The sequence below is a fragment of the Ixodes scapularis genome, unplaced genomic scaffold, assembly GCF_016920785.2.
Source record: "Ixodes scapularis isolate PalLabHiFi unplaced genomic scaffold, ASM1692078v2 PGA_scaffold6__148_contigs__length_123643588, whole genome shotgun sequence".
Classification (NCBI taxonomy): domain Eukaryota; kingdom Metazoa; phylum Arthropoda; class Arachnida; order Ixodida; family Ixodidae; genus Ixodes; species Ixodes scapularis.
The window spans coordinates 30,624,674-30,641,441 of NW_024609881.1; the positions used below are offsets into that span (position 1 = coordinate 30,624,674).

Here is a 16,768-nt window from a genome sequence, read left to right on the forward strand (position 1 = left end):
CCCACGACGGGAACGTCAGGCTTTGCGACGTGCAAAAGCCTGGCGTTCTCATCTCGTGATGCGCGCGTGCCGGGGAGAAATCCCCAGGATTTCTCCGTCGTGTGAATACTCAAAGACAGGCTTTTCAACCGAACAAGTGAAAGCTAAGTGCTGGTTAGACCAATTAATCGCCTACCTTTTATACCAGACCCCTCAGCGGAGATGAAAAGCCTGTCTTTATGCTCCTTTTCCCCGGAGCCCACACATTTCACTATCATCGTAAGCGTGGGTGGGGGACTATGACGTAAATTTCATTGCGTGTGCTCGTGCACACCGGTGGCTGCTGGTTCGTTGAACGACCGTACGCCACTTGTTATGGATACTGGAATGTTTGGTTCAGCAATACTTTAAGCGCGTTACCATCGTACTACTAAACGATGTTTTCCAAACTTGCGTTTTTGCCATTTTTGTCAATTTTTAATTCAACATTCCCCCCAAAAAGTTTAGTTCATATTCTGATAAATTCTAGCGCCGCTCTTTGACGATAAGTACAAACATGTCTAAGGCGTATGCATTCAGATGCTCGAGTGGGCGCCTACGAAATTCCGACTAAAAGTGCTTCCTCGAAGTCAGTTTTTCGTATTTAAAATATGATAAAAAAAAAGCATCGAAAAAAGGATTGCGACTGACACTAAATGCACTCTTGTTTAACATTCGAAAAGTTTAGAAAGTTGCTCCAATATTAGACCCTGCACAACGAGAAACCATGTTTTGTCGAAAAAGCCCATATTCGCACGTGCACAGTAAATTAGCCTTTCGCATGAGTGAAACGAATTTTACATCCGACAAATTATATCATTCTGCCCTACCGAATAATATATAACACAGAATTTTAGAAAGCTTGAACGCGCCGGAATCGCATTTTAAAAACGCGCAAAAAGCGTAATCTCTCATTGCAGGATTAGGACCGCAGCCTTATCAATAAACATAAATGTTTGTTCCTTGATGTAAAGCTATCTTGAAGTGACACCCATTGGGAAATCTGTAACGCAGCTGAGGATGCTGATAAATTGGCCACCAAGGACACACAAAAAAAAAACATTTTTTAATGTGACCTTACTCTCCCTGTTACTTAATGGTTGTGAATGGAAACAAAAGGAGCGTACTTGCGCTCACTGAAAATAATGGTGCTGTTACTTCAAATAATCATTGTGCCTCCATTCTATATTATATATTTATAAAAGCGTTTTGTAAAGGTGAAGACTGCTGCCACCTTATGTACCCTAGTTATGACTTTGTTTCCAATATATTCATTTGTTATTGGCTACAACCAGACTGGAAAGCTGGTTGATGACCTAAAATATCTTCTTTTGATGTTGACAGTATAACCTCCACACTTCTTCAGCATACCAAAAATTGTATCTTGATATTTTTTTTAAGAGCGTTCGACACCCTCTTGCTTTTGGTGTATGACCTGAATAGTGAAAAATAGGAAATAGGAAGGCGGTTCGACTTCGTAAGCCTGGTGATAAAAATAGCTGTCTTAACTGCCGACCCATTTCCATAATCAGTACACCTCGCTAACGTTTAGAGCACGTAACATTAATTATGTTGGTTAACTACTTAGACTCTAATACTTTTCATTCCTCACAACATAGCTTTCGCAAATCACTCTTTTGTGAGACTGAACTACTGACCTTCAGTAAAAACTGCTCTCGATACTTGACCGCGGATCTCAGATTGCGTCTTTTCTTGGTTTTTACGGTCTTGGAAAATACGTCTTTTTGACTAGTCGTTCTAAATTCGGTAATGCTAACAATGTAAACTCCCCTCTCAAAACTGTCACTTCTGTTGCTTCGGAAGATCTGTTTTGGCGCTCTTATTGTTTTTAATTAACGTATATGCCTTACCATTGTGTGTATGTTCAACCCTCAGCCTCTTCGCTGGTGATTGTGTAACGCGTCGTAAAGTTACCAACAGTAGTGACATCACATTCCTTCAAAATTAATTACAAGCGGTGGGTGAATAGTGTGGCTTGTGACAAACGTATCTTAATACAAACAATTGTAGAGTTATAAAAAATATCTCGTCCAATCGCTGCACCTCGCATTTTCTCCATCTCTGACATTCCTCTTGAATCTGAAACCTGCTGCGAGTACTTTGGTGTACACAACACTTCTAACATGTCATGGGAAACGCACATTGATTATATTATCGCTAACACTAATTTATGTTTGGTTGCTTAAAAAAGGTTTTAGGTTAGCCCCACTGTCTTTAAAACTAACAATGTATAATAAACTTGCCCGTTCCAAACTAGACTGTGCTGGAGCATTCTGGAATCCAAATTTTGCAAAATTCGTGGCTGGCCTTAAGGCCTTACAGAATCCCGGCACCCGTTCTATATTTACTACCACCACACAGCTACTGTCTCAATTATAGGAACTAATTTATCACTTCCTCCCCTTTCCTTGAGCCAGAAAACAAGAATCGCCCTATCTCTTTTATACAATTTATCACTCCCATACCGAATTAAAAAGACGAACTCACTTTGAATCCAGTTTTTATTCTACCGCGCGTAGATCATCAATTTAAAGTTGGAATTCCTCGTTGCGTTACTTTAGCTTATTACAATTAATTAATTTCCCAGCGGAACCACCTTCCGGTAGACGTAGTAAACAAACCATACTTCGATTTATATAATAATGAGGTGACTGCCTACTCCTACTTATGTTGAAGTTATTACTTCCCTATTTGTTTTGTTTTATCATTTATAACTTATTTTCAATTTCTAAACATTTTGTATGGTTTTAGCGCCTTGCTTATACTGTCTGTGTATTCCTGATTCTACTATATTTTGTCTGTCTCAATCCCCTATGTAATACCTTTGGGCCTCAGGGGAAACAATTAAATAAATAAATAAATAAATAAATAAATAAACAACCAAATAAATAAATGAAATTAAGAAACACGATCTAGAGGCGTGTTTCTCACCATGAAATGCAAGGAGGGTGAGGTCCATTTTGTTAGAAGTGTTTTCCAAACCATGCACCAAGGACGGTTGCTGCTTCACTGACACGCATAACCTTGCTACTTTTTGGACCACCGGGGCGGAAACCTTAACTTTCTCAAGGAAGGATTTGAAATTATGCTATTGAGAAAGAGATGATTTTTTTTTTTTACCTTTTTGAGGTAGTTTGCAAAACGCGACTTAATTTGTATTTAAGCTAGAAAAGCAACATGAAGTAACGTGTAAAGTGATTTGCAAAACGATCCGCTGAAATACTAACGCAAATGCTTTACTCGATAGTCATTGAAACAAGAAGCACTCTAGCAGTACGTTACTGAGAAAAGTAATGCGTTACCAGGAACGCCGTTACTTGTAACGCGTTACTTAAAAAAAGATACTGTAACAATGTAAACTACCGTGTCAAAACGTGTCCAAATGGGCTATCTCGTTTTTGTGCAAGAACAGAACTTCGAGTTACGCAGTTGTTTTCCCTCTGTGTATTTATTTTATATGCCTCCAACAATTCCTTGGTATCTCATCAGTTCTTTTCTCAATGACTGTGATGCTGCCGAAAAGAGGACGACATAAACAAGTGCCGTAGTGCAGGGGGTAGACGACAACATCCCCCCCCTCCCCCCCCCCCCCCCCCCCGCAGTTCATCGAAGCGACCAATCACGCTTCCGTGCTCTATTCTTAATGCACCGGCCCGTTTTTATAATGTAGACCGTCCTACATTGGACAAATGGGCCGGTGCATTAGTGATAAAGCACGGGAGCATGTCTGGTCGCTTCAATCAACAGCGGAGGGGGGGGGGGGGGGCGGGTCGTCTACCGCTGCATTGCGCCACATGTAAGTTGTTTGTGTCACCCCCTTTTCGACAACATCACTATCATCGGGAAAGGAGCTTATAAGACAGTTAGAGAATTATTAGTCATGAAATAAATAACTTTTAAGAAAACAACTGCGTAAGGCAAACTTCTGTTTACTAGCACAAAGAAGAAATAGTCTACTCGACAAGTTTTGACGTGATGGAGACTTGGTGGCTTACTTCGTTGGGTGTATTTTCAATAAATATTTAGTGGTCAGTCAGAGCTCGTCCTGCTTACGCCTTTCTCGCTTTCGTAGTTTTTCTCGCTCTTTCATATATTGCTTGTCACGAGACCAAATCGAATGCTCACGCAATGCTCGTGTCTACTTTTTGAGCCGCATTTAATTATCGTCACAATTTTGCCACCAAGCAAAGCTTGATGGTAAAATCCCAAGGGTCGCGTTGTTGACAACGCCAACGATACAGTCCTCATGACTTTGTCATCGAGCTTTACGAAGAAGAGACTAAAAGAACACGTCCCCCTTATTCTTGAATTGAAACCGCAGCAATGAAGCTTCATGGCCAGTGCGAGTATACTTGGGTTCCGCAAGTGCCAGTATTGTGGAAAGCGAGAAACATTCATACCCAATATTTCGTTGCACGGCGCCTTTAAAGAAATGCCACCGCTTTTAAAACGGTGCACGAAACGAGCTGTGTTTGGAGATTTATGTTTGTCCTTTCTCCCTCTTGTTCCCCTTCTCCAGGGATTATTTTCGTCACATCTAATACAATAGTCGGACACTTCAGCACTAGTAACCTATATTTGGGACCAGTCTCTCCACGCGAAAGAAAGTGGACTGTATCAATAATCTCTTTCCCAGCGTGAGGGAACGCAGGACGCGCCGCATGCGGCAGACTTTTATCGTGACCGCTTGCTCGGTTGTTGCAGGTCAAAGTCTCATTGCTTTACTGGTACTCTTAAAAAAAATAATATGAGTTGTGACAGAGCTGATAAGTCGACGTTTACGGGGAGGGTACCAAAGAGGTTGGTAACGTGCCTCTTATCGCCTCCGTGCTGATTGTGAGCCGGGTCTCTGCGAAGAGCGAGCGGGACACATAGCATCAGAGGTCCGCAGTTCCAGGATGTCGCCAACGTTTGTACCACTGTCCACGGAATTGATACCAGGTCTAGACTGGAGGCCGTTATGTTTCGAGCATCCCCTTCCCCTCGACAGGCTGTGCCATGTTTGCGGAGTGCTGTGCAAGGAAACGGTCGTGCTGCCTTGTTCCCACACCCTTTGCGACGTCTGCTTCGAGGGCAGCCTTGACCTGGGTTGCGTATGTCCACTGGACCGAGAGAACTTCGACAAGGATGCGGTGGACAAGCTGAAGTTGCGACCGGGACAGTTGCTGAAACTGAGCGTGTCTTGCTGGAATTCTGCACACGGCTGCAACTTCATCGGGCCCGTCTCCGAACTCTTGGATCACTTCGAAAAAGAATGCCTTCACCACAGGGCTTCTTGTCCTAGGTGTCATCATGACGTGCCGCGGCTGGGCCTTGTGCAGCACTGCGTCCAATGCTACGACCCCAAACAAGGCGCGGAAGTTCCGTTGCAAAGTGCGACACTGCAGGGAGTACAGTTACGTGAAGACTTGGAGAAGGCCAGTGCGGAAATTAAGCAGTCTATGGCTGAACTCAAGGACGGCTACTACGTGCTGCAGGCCAGTGTCAACACCGTCGCGAATAAAGTCAATCTTGGACATTCAGTAGCAAGTCAAGCAATTACTGAAGCCGTGTCCGGCCTCCTGCAACAGCTTCAGAAGACGCAGCCAGATATGACCAAACTGGGAAGAGAGTTATGCGGAACTTTCGAGAACGCCACAGCCGATATGAAGCAGTCCATCTCTGAGCTCAAAGATGGCTACTCTAGGTTGCACGCTAGCGTCAACGCAGTATTGGATGAGCTCAAGCTTGGGCATTCAGAAGGAGATCAAGCAATCGTTGAAACCATGTCAAACCTCCTAGCGCAGTTTCAGAAGATGCAGCCAGATGCCACCCACCGGCAAGGACAGCTACTTGAAGACTTGAGGAGGTCTTGTGCTGAGATCAAGCAGTCCATTGCTGATCTCAAAAACGACTTCTCTAGGCCGCAGACCAGTATCGGTCCATTCAAGGATGACGTGAAACTCGAGCACTCGGAAAAGAGGCAAGTAATGGCTGAAGAGGTCTGACATATAGTTTCCACCTCTCAGAATGTGACGTCTGGGTGTTAAAATGGCACATAATTTTCTAATCTAAACCCTGAGACACGGAGAAGTAAATTAACAAAAGAGACATGTGAGTTGTTTTCTTTCTCCCTGTCTCAGGGTTTGGATTAGAATGCTTTTAGCCAGCTCAAATGCATACTTTCGCTTCTTGAAGAATTTCGCCCGCGAAAGTCACTTGACTATACTCGAGGACAATTTTCTGTTTCTGCTAATCCGTGTTTTCAGGTGCATAATCTTCTGCAGAGTTTGCGGATCTGGTGTAATTTTGCGCTTGTTGTGTGCATGTTAGTAAACCAGTGCACCGGTCAAAATTCCGTGAAATCTGAGGAAAAACGACTCGTGACCCTACACCCTAAAAATAGGGTGTTCGCGGGTACTCATTCGAGAGGAGTCAAACAATGCCCCATGTGACCCTCTTGGTGAGTCATCTGATTCTCCTAAATCGGGGAATAATAATACTGCCCGTTTATGGGGTTTACTGGCTCTCATTCGAGTCCACCTGGAACTCCTTTGACTCTCAGGCACTTACGTGACTCCCGATATTATGGGCGGTAAAAAGCACGCGCCCTCTACCAGACTGAACGCTGACTAAAGCTGTGCGAGATCTCTTCACATCTCGAAAGTGATACAGTAGGTTGCACCCGAACACAGTGTTAATTCAGCCTTCGCAGCAGACTCTGATTCGACCGTGCTTGTAAGGGGGGGGGGGGGGGGGGGGGGGGCGGTGAGAGGGGAATGGAGCGTAGCCTTCCACATCGCCGAACAAAAAAAAGAAAACCACAAAGTAACCCAAAGTTGAAGAAGAAACGAATTAGTACTTTCATTTACCTGAATTCTGGCCGACAGCTGCCACGTTTTTTTGCGATATCAATTCGCCGTCACTCGTCGTCGTCAAATCTAAAGTACTTCTCGCCCCCTAATTTAAACAAAAAGAATGATGATGATTGAAAGGCAAAGAGGTTAGCCTGAAAGCGTGCCTCTAGTACACTACTCTACACAGAGGTTTGGATAGCAGAAAAAAGACTGGCAAGACGAAATGATATCGGGAATGGTACGAGTAATACGATGAGGTGATCAGAGTGACATTCTCACACACTTGTCAGTGCCAGTCTTGTGTCTCGCTAAAAGGTAATTATTGAGTTTGTTGCTTTTGCGGATCACTGAATTGAGGCCCAGCCATCGAGCACATTCTCGGCGGCAAATGGCCTACCATCCATGGTTGGCTGTGTCATCTCAAGGGCCTGTGTCTCGGTGGCGTGAAGAGTGCCTCTGGCGAGGGGACGCGATCCTCCTTGTCTTCGAGGTCATTTGATATCGAACTCCTCTTTTAAAGAAAGCGTCCTGCTGAAAATTATGTAACATGTGCACCTATACGGCCCATATTCCAAATTTACCATTTCAAAAATCGGTGAGAACAAAAACTTCTTTTGAAAATTAAGTACTGTATTTTTTGGTTTGTAGGGTGCATCCTTCTCTAAACGGCCATTTTCACGCGAAATAAGAAGTTGGCATAAGTCGAACATCTATATCCGTACGGTCAGAGTGGCGAAACTACATCGGCAGGCCCGCGCTTGTGTATTGCGATCGCGATATAGGCTCAAGCGGCACAAAATTTCGATATTTTCGCCAGCGAATGGAACGAGATATAAAACCTCCGCGGCGAACTTGGGCAATTAAAGTTCCTACTCGTAGAAAAAAAAAAGCTTGGAAATCACGCCGTCTTATAGGACACACCAAAGTAAATTTTAGAAGAAGAAAGCTCGACTATTTTTCCGGGAAAATAAAATAGTCTTTACAGCGGACTTCCCTTAAATATTATGCTCGTGTCTTGGCTTGAGAGATCGCAAAATCTGTTAAAATCCGAGGTCGTATTTGTACTAAAACTCTTTCCTCGAATGAACACGCAAAATGCATTCGCGTAAAAATTTGTAAAGCTCTTGGAATTATATCCAAAACTCGCCATGTGTTCCCTAAGCCAGTGAAGTTTCTTTTATACTATTCTTTGGTTTATACTCAGTGTGTTTACTTCCACCTAGCTGGGGGCCTAACGACTAAGAAATATTTAACACCGATGTTTCTAGCACAAAAACGTAGTTCGTGTTTTGGCAAGCGATTTTTTTTTTCGTGCTTAGAGGTAATTGAGGGGTAATTGTTTTAAGAGATACACAATTGTGTCAATCAATGATCTGTAGAAGTACCTCTTGATGTTTGTATAAAATACAGCGCTAAAACGAAATAACAGCTTTTTCCTCTCCGTGTTGTCAGGTTTGGAGAAAGAATTACCCGAAGGGGCTTCAGCTTCGGCTTTAAGAGTGGAACGCGATTGCTAAACAAACCCCCCCCCCCCCCCCCCCTTGTTCCCAAGCCGTACAAGCGTGCCTGCCTGGCCTACATTCTTCTGGCAACGAGAGAGGTCGGACGCAAAGTCGATGAGCTCCTCCGGAGCGGCACCACGGCCGAGTCACCACGCCGGCCGTGGTGACTCGGCTGTTTCAAGCACCGAAGAGTAAATGATGCCTCTGCCTTTGTCGCCCTCAGGGGAAGCGATGAAACGTGCCGTTGTTCTGCACGTCGACGTCGCTTGTCGGCCGTACCGTGTCGAGGACTTTCGAAAACTTCTCGACGACGCCGGAGTTCTCAGGAAGTGGCCAGGATTGAGACATTTCTCATGTCGCATGTTTGGTTGGTCGTCCTCGAGACGGACGCGGGACCTCGGGACGGACAGACGCGGCAGGGTGGCTCACCGTCAAGGGCCACGGGTGCGTCGTCTTCGACCCGTTTCGTCAGGAGCTGCGGATCAAGCTCCATTAGGTGTCGTTCGGTGTCAGGTACGACGGCACCATCCACCGGGCCTTTGCAGGGTACGGCCACGTCGAAGACGTAGCACGGGAGTGGTGGAGGGTGGCGGGCGTTGACGGCGTCGAGTCCACCACCAGGAGCGTGCGCCTGGCTCTACGGAAAGGCGTCGGCCTCAAGCACCTGCCGCACAGCTTCGGCTCGGGGGTGGCACGGCGCTCGTGGTTGTGCCTGGGCACAACCACGAGCCTTTCGCCTAAGGTGCGGCAGGATGGGCGGCATGCGACGGAACTGCCGGGCCCCCCGGCGCGCCGAGTGCCGTGCCTTCAGGCACGAGCAGCCCGACCGTGTCCGCTCTTTTACGCCCAAGCCGCAAGACGAAATGCGAGGGCCGACCAGAACGACCACTTCATGCAGGACGATTAGGCTGGGAAGGCGGCTGCTCCCACACGAACCCCGACCAAGCAGGCAAAGGAAGGGGACGACGAGCCCGGAACCAACCCCGCAGGTGCGAGCGCCCCGATCACACACAGGGTGTAGCCCGAGGCCCCTCCCTTTCCACGGAGGTTCTTCCAACGGCGGCTAAGCACCAGCCGGCCTCGCCGACGGAGACCAAACAGCAGGCGCGGCTACGGTTTCTGGCGGGAAACCCTCCGGTTCAGCGATGGACGTCGAGTCGGGCTCTGCAAAGCGCCAGCGGGAAGACGTCTCGGGTGTCTTCCAGGAACGTCGGCCGCGCCAGCTTCAAAAGATGTGGAAGATCGTGGACTGCTGGGCGGGTGCGGATAGGCAGCTGCGGTCTTCAGCACCAAAGGGTCGCCACAAACTGTCGCAGTGAACTGGCGTGCAGACGGACAGCCCCGTGCGACGACGTCCTGTCGACGTACGCGCCGTACCTTCGGTCTGGACCCGGCTAGCTCATGGTCTCCTTAGAAAAGCCTATCTGACTGGCGACTCTCAATGAACGAGAACTCGCCGACCGTAGGAGGCAAAGGCAGCTTTATCGCGTCGTCGTCGAGCAAGACTTGGGTATGGTCGTGGTCCAGGATACCAAAGTAGAGAGCGGGGGCCAGGCGGAATTTATGGTGCTCCCGTACACAGCCCGGCATACAACGACTGCGTAAGCCACGCGGTAGAAACGTCCGCAAGCTGTATCCTCTTTACCCGCCAGAATTTAGGCGGGACGGTTCTGGGGTGACGACGTGCACGTCTGTACGATTCGTTGTTCGTGACTTTTCGTTTTCTTCCTAGGAATGGCGGGTTGTTTTCGTTTATGCTCCCACTAGAGTAATTGGGCGGCGGGCGTTCTTTGATTGTATTCAGCGATTTTTCAACTGCGCGAGCGGCATCTAATTTTACTTGGAGATTTTAACGGCGTGTTTTCCGCGTCCGACAAATCGAGCGCTCTGGCCTATAGTGATATGAGCACGGGAAGTATTTGCAGTATGACGAACGCGTTTGGCCTCGATAACGTTGAGGAATATCTAAGAAAAGACTGCGATGTTCAGTTGACCTACTTTGAAGGGGCCAGTCAGGCCCGTCTGGACCGCGCTTATGAGTCGTTAGAGTTGATACCTTTATATTCCGAATATTAAGTGTTCTCTGTTTCTTAAAGTGACCATTGTCTAGTTTCTTTTTGCATCCGTAGTAAGTTGGAAAAGAAAAAAGTGTTTAGATAGGATTTTTGGAAAATGAATGCGAGGGTGTTGGCAGATCAAGTCCTCTCTGCTATCGAAAAATTGAATTACGGAAAAACTTCACAGCATGAAGCGAACTGGGAGCTGTTTAAGCAGGGTGCAAAGGAAGATGGTTTTAAAGAAAGCAAGTATAATCAACTACGAAGAAAGAACGAAATGTCGTTACGCAACACTTTGCAAACTTCGTTAAAAGAAGACAGTAGAACCCTGGGCGCGTTCACAGACGACATTCTTCTGTGAAAGATAAACTCGAGAATGCAGACGGGGACCATTATCGCGGGGCGATTGTGAGAGCGATAGCCGAACATTGGACCACGGACGAAGCGCCAACTAAACGTGCGCTGAGCCTAGAAAAACAAAAAAATGTTTGTCGCAACGAGATAACTGTAGTAGAAAGTGAGCAAACAGCCACGTGCGAAACTGATAAAATTGAGCTTGCCTTCTGAGCACTATAGAGCAGCTTACTGTAGCCCTCTCCCGTGGACGTGGACCGGTTTAAAGATAAGTTTTTGTATTTTAGGTCGCAAATCGACAGCGAAACGAAAAAGTTCGAGGAGGTCTCCATCACAGTTGATGAAGTGCTTGTGCCAACAGAAGCGCTAAACTCAAGAGAGTTCCCAGGCCCGGAGAGCCTAAGGCAGGCTTTTATAAGGCGTAAAATATACAGTACCGTAACTTTTTAATTCATTTGAAAATCAAAACCTGGAGATTACAAGGATACTGAAGTATTAGCTACGTAACTTGATAATTATAATTTTTAATTAGTTTAAGGCAAACTTTTATATCTTAAACATATATTACAAACATAAAACACACAAACTATTGTTCGTGAGTGTTGACCAGGAGTAGATGGCTGTCATTTCAAGTATCCAGATTGTGTCTGTTTCAAGCACATAAGGTTTATATGCTGCGGGAACTCAGAAAGTTAAGAGTTTTTGGTGCACCGCTTTTGATGATTGGCAGCTGTTTGGGGGCCAAGAAAACATGAATTAAACATGCATTTTTAAAATGACAGCACATATGAGCTTGATCTCATGACAATTTGATTGAAACTTGAGTGCCAAGTATAGGATACGAAAAGTTAAAGAAAGACAAACTCGTGTTACGTTGGAGCAAATAGGGTGAATGTCCTTATTTGTGTTTACGTCCTACATTCATGTTGGGAGAGAGGCAGCGGGAGGAGATCGGGGAGGGCTTTGTGAAGACTGCTCAGCATGGTTGCAGTGCCAGCAACATGACTAAAAAGCCGCCCATTTAATGAATTCAGTTAATTACTGGCTCATCGAGAAAAATAACCGCTTTTCAGGAAGACAGGCACCGGCGGGTTAAATATTTCACGGTCCCTTGATAGGGTGTGACATAACTCCTTCAATTGCTTGGTGCGTAAACTCTAAGTTTATGTACCAAAGGAGAGTTTCATGAAATGTACATTGCAGTAGGAGTGGCTCTGAGGAACAAATGGTGGGCTAAACCATAGCCTCCCATATGAGGAAAGCCTTCACCTACGACGCCAACACCGCACGCCAAAACTAGATGAGACAGAACGATAACTTATAACGTAAAGATGATACACGGGTGACCTCCAGAGTTTCGCCTTTTCTTTTCAAAACTTTCCGAAACTCTCCTCAATTCCGTTTCCTTTTGCCAAAAAGAACCGTACGTTTATTTTTTTTTTCCCGAAAGCTACCCCCACTTTTGACGTAGCTTCCATCAGCGTGTCCTCATACTATCACTAAGAAAAAAAGGGTAAACGGTCGGTCGACTTTTAAATACGTTTCATTTATTGCTCTGGTGCATGCTGTCGTCTTTGATTTGGTTTGGTTTGAACTCTTAAAACACGAATTTCCAGAATCCTTGCATTTTGGACTTTTTCAAGTTCGATCCTTGCGGGGGTTCGAAAGATAGGAACATTTCAAATTCAAACCTTAAAGGGATGCTGAACCGAAATCTGGATTCCACAAAACACGCGGCAAAGGCGTGCAGCGGGATGCTACAAACATCCAAACATCACTCATACAGCGATATCTTAAACGAATAGCCGTATTTTTCAAGAAAAGGAGGCGCATTTGACAGAAACGTTGACGTCATGTTTTTCCGAGAGGGAGAGGGAACGGCCTCGCGTTTTCTCCGCTTCGCCACCTTGAGGGAGCGGAGCGAAAAGAGGAGGAAACTAGGTATATCACGTCACGCGTCTCTTCGGCCTGGTTCAATCTCGACTTCTTTTTCCTATAATACGGCCGTCCATTCGATATATCGCCTTACGAGTAGTGTTCTAGGGATTGTAGCGTCCTGCCTGCATCTCCTGCATTATTTTTCTAAAATCCAAATTTCGGTTCACCGTCCCTTTAAAAAGGTTCCAAATTTTGGAACACTTTCGAACTCGAGCTTAGGGAGGTCACGGCACCCTTACTTCTAGTTATACATGGCTGTTAACGCGCACCCCCCTCACACTGCAACGGGCATGGGAACATGGTTACGTTTCCCCAGCACGCACAAATTTACGCAACAACGTAACGCTGAGACACGGCGTTTGCGCGAAACCGCCGACACCCGGGAAGAAAGATCGGCTCATCGAAGAAAAATTGAGTTGTGTGTAAGTTTATACAGCCTAGAACTTGTTCTGGCTCAACGGGCGACGAGTCTCCCAGCTGTAGATGAGAAATATAGCCAGTGGAGTCGAACCGTTAGCCTGGGGTCTTTAACGTGCACCACGCAGTTATGATACACGACCGCACACCGGTATGATGCTCATCCAGAAGATCCAAACGGGCAGGGGCAACACCACCTAGACAGAAGGCCTCCACACGCGTCATCATAGTCAGATCGATCGAGGCGAGAGATTGGGCACGAGTGCTGCGTCAGTGTTCGGCTGCGGCTCGTGGCCAATCAGCGCGTCGAAGGTCGGGCTCGGGTCCAATAGCCGACCGAGCGCGATCCGACTGTGATGACGTTTCATAGAAAAAGAGGAAACCATGCGGAGGCCTTCTGTCTAGGTGGTGTGGGCAGGGGTAGGGACTGAGCCCAGAATCCCTGGGTTCTGCAGCGCGAGTTTCGCTCCACGTGCTCGGAGCTGGTGTGCGCTAGCCCACTCAGCCACCGATCGCCCTCTCTTCGAAGACAAGAGTATGTGGACCGTAGGCGGGGATTAAGGAAAGTTGCGGTGCCTGCATTCGAAAGCGCCGACGCACAGAAGAACAAACTAATATTACTACTCTTCGCTGAGTCGAAACCTCTCCCTACCGAAAAAGTCGGTATATCTTTTCGCTATCCGGATTATGGAACCGGAAATCTATCTGGACTCTATCTGGAATTTAGGTTTTCAGAAATTATTCCTTTGTCTGTAATCTGAATTTCGGGTTTCCAGAAACAAATTTCCGGTTCCATAATCCGGATAATGAAAAGTTATACCGGATTTTTCGGTAGGGCTGCGACAAATACTAACGAATTTCGTCGAATATCACCGTAGGAAGAACAGCAATTTCGGAATCTTTTTTTTTGTGTGCTTTCCCGCAAAATACAAAGAGAAAGGAGGAGTGGTTCGACTTACGACACCTGTGTGGCTCGGTCTTCAGGACACTTTCCTTCTCCGCCTGCCGCTCAATCTTCCCCTTTTACCGCAGCCTGGCTGTCTATTGGCATGGTAACTAAAGCGCAGGGTTTCCCCCTACATAGAAGGCAATGTCACAAGTATTTGGCTTGGAACAAATGGTAGGGTGGTGTGTTCGTTTACTTCTCATTCTTGCCCTGCGTGTCTTTTGCGCTGTTTCCGTAGAAATTTTGAAGGAATTTTTTTTAAAGCGAGATATTTGACTTTGCACTTTGTCGATGAGATCGGCGCAACTGCCCAATTGACAGCTGCGCCCAACGACTAGGGTGTGGAATTGCTTAGGACTGACGGTTTAATTTTCTATGCAGGATGTCTACGAAGCAGGCGGTGATGCATTTTGTTAAAATGCCGAGAGACATGCAACAGGATGCTGTGCGCATAGCCATCCAGGCCCTGGAGAAGTTCCAACGTGGAAAGGACATTGCGTTCTACATCCAGGACAAGTTCCGCGAGAAGTACGATTCGTTCTGGCAGTGCATCGTGGGGACCAACTTCGACTCGTATGTGCATTATAGAATAAGGTGTCATATCGACTTCCAGCTAGGCCATATGAGAATTCTGCTCTTCAAGGCACTCGGCAGTGCCAAGGCGATATCTACAGGCAGTTCCATGGAAATATCTGTCGGCGGTTACGGCTTGTCGTTTCAGGACGAATGTTGTGAATATGGGCATCCAGATGAAGACTTTGATTGGTCGTAGACGATAAAACTTCACCGGACAACGTGAGGCAACCGGATTTTCAGACGACATCATAGCCGCACGGATGCATTCAGAGAGTCGACTCCGACCACCGATGCATTTTTGCCGAAAAACAAGACAGTTACTCTGACAAGAAATCTACCTTGGGATCGTTTTCGTCGAGCTTCTTAAAGCGCAGCTCTTAGGGGCCCGTTTCCGGCTTGAGCGGCGTCAGCGTTGGCGTAACCGCGAGGTCACGTGACACCCCCCCCCCCCCCCCGAGGTCACGTGTACCTCCCCGCTCAGGTCACGTGACCCCCCTCAGGTCACATAACCCCTCTAAGGCCACGTGACCCCCCTGAGGTCACGTGATCCCCCGAGGTCACGTGAGCCCCCTCAGGTCACGCGACCCCCCCGAGGTCACGTGACCCCCCTGACGTCACACGACGCCCCCCCCCTTGAGGTCACGTGACCTCAAGGAGTCACCTATCCCTCAGTACGCTTCCATCCTCCTCCTCAAGAGGTGCGCTCTAGTCTGACGTTACAGGGAATTGTAAACGGCTTTCATTTTTTAGATAACAATAAAACACCTGTTTTGACACGATTCTCTCTAAAAACTCAATTCGGATATTAATATAGGCAGAAATATAATCAGCAGAAATGTAAATTCTGGAGTGCAAGTAGATTTTCGCAGTTATTAGAGAGCGGCCATTGGATGGGCATGCGTTTGAAAATGTTGCTAACATTTTGGTGTAAGTACGTGAAGGACGACTCCGTTTGCTGTAAGAAGGAGCTTCCAAGTGCTAGCGATTTCTTTCTTCAAAACCGCCACGTGTGCTTTGAGCGCTTGGTTTCATTGTTACAGCGGAGCTGTTAAGGGCTAGTTTCCACGGCATCGTGTCCGTCAGCACACAAATGATGACACTAAATTCCGGACAGCTACCTCAATCTATAAGCAACGGAGGCAACCAAACAACCGGTTTGCTGGTTGTCGGGTTGCAGCTGCCGCTTATAGATGGCGGCAACCTCTCCAGCCTTTCCACTCTGGCTTGCCGACTTGCGGCCGGTCATTACTTCATTCCCACCATAGTACAGTTTCGCTGGTCTTCCTTCTTCGCCAGACTGGAAAGGCTGAAAGTTTTTAACCAAGCTTTGGACGCTGTCTTAATAGTGTCCTGACCTGCTTCATCGTTGAGCACACATTGAGTCCGCTCAATTTCGTCTGCATTGACAAAGTACGCATTCGGCACTTCGCTAACTCATGGCTTCGTGGCATTTGTAATGACTCATGACATGATCCATGATGAGCGCCAGCCAGTCCAACCGTCCAGTCAAGTGGAGTTTGACATGACTCTCCGGCGGCGAAGTTCGTGCGCACAGGTGGCTCAGATCTGAAGCAGCATACAAGAAAAAGATTTAGGGCTAAGTAGCGGCGGTTGTAGTGCGATATGGAGATGTGCATCATCACTAACTTGCTTTTCCTGGGCAGATTGCCGTCGGCAACGGCAACACGCTTTAAAGGAGAGCACTCTTTTTGTTGACATGGTTGCATTTGAATGGCGTGGAAAAAAAAGGTAGGAAATGCGTTATTTTTTGATATTATATGGTATTATTATATCTGTTTCGTCATTCATAAAAGCAGCACCACAAAAATTTTGGCGGCATATAAGTACTTCCAAAGACAAGAAATGTCCATCCCTCGTTGTTGACGGTTGTGTAATTGATGACGAATTTAAAATCGCTACCATTTTTAGTGACCAATTTTATTCCGTGTTTACAAGAGATAACAACATTGTTCCTGACTACGACGTCCAATCTCAGCTACCCGCTCTCCAGAACGTTACTATCACTGAAGCAGGTATTTTGTCATTATTACTAAACTATGATGTAAAGAAGAGCAGCGGCCCGGATGACATCCCCAATTTGTT

At 46.6% G+C, this 16,768-nt stretch overlaps 1 protein-coding gene across 1 annotated transcript; it reads left to right on the plus strand.

The window, feature by feature from the left end:
- The first annotated feature begins 4,833 nt into the window (after nucleotides 1–4,833).
- Nucleotides 4,834–15,444, plus strand: LOC8050574. The gene is made up of 2 exons (XM_002433825.5): nucleotides 4,834–6,001; nucleotides 14,471–15,444. Exons 1-2 carry the CDS (start codon nucleotides 4,938–4,940, stop codon nucleotides 14,859–14,861), a joined length of 1,455 nt encoding a protein of 484 aa, XP_002433870.3. The 5' UTR covers nucleotides 4,834–4,937; the 3' UTR covers nucleotides 14,862–15,444.
- Nucleotides 15,445–16,768: the final 1,324 nt, after the last annotated feature.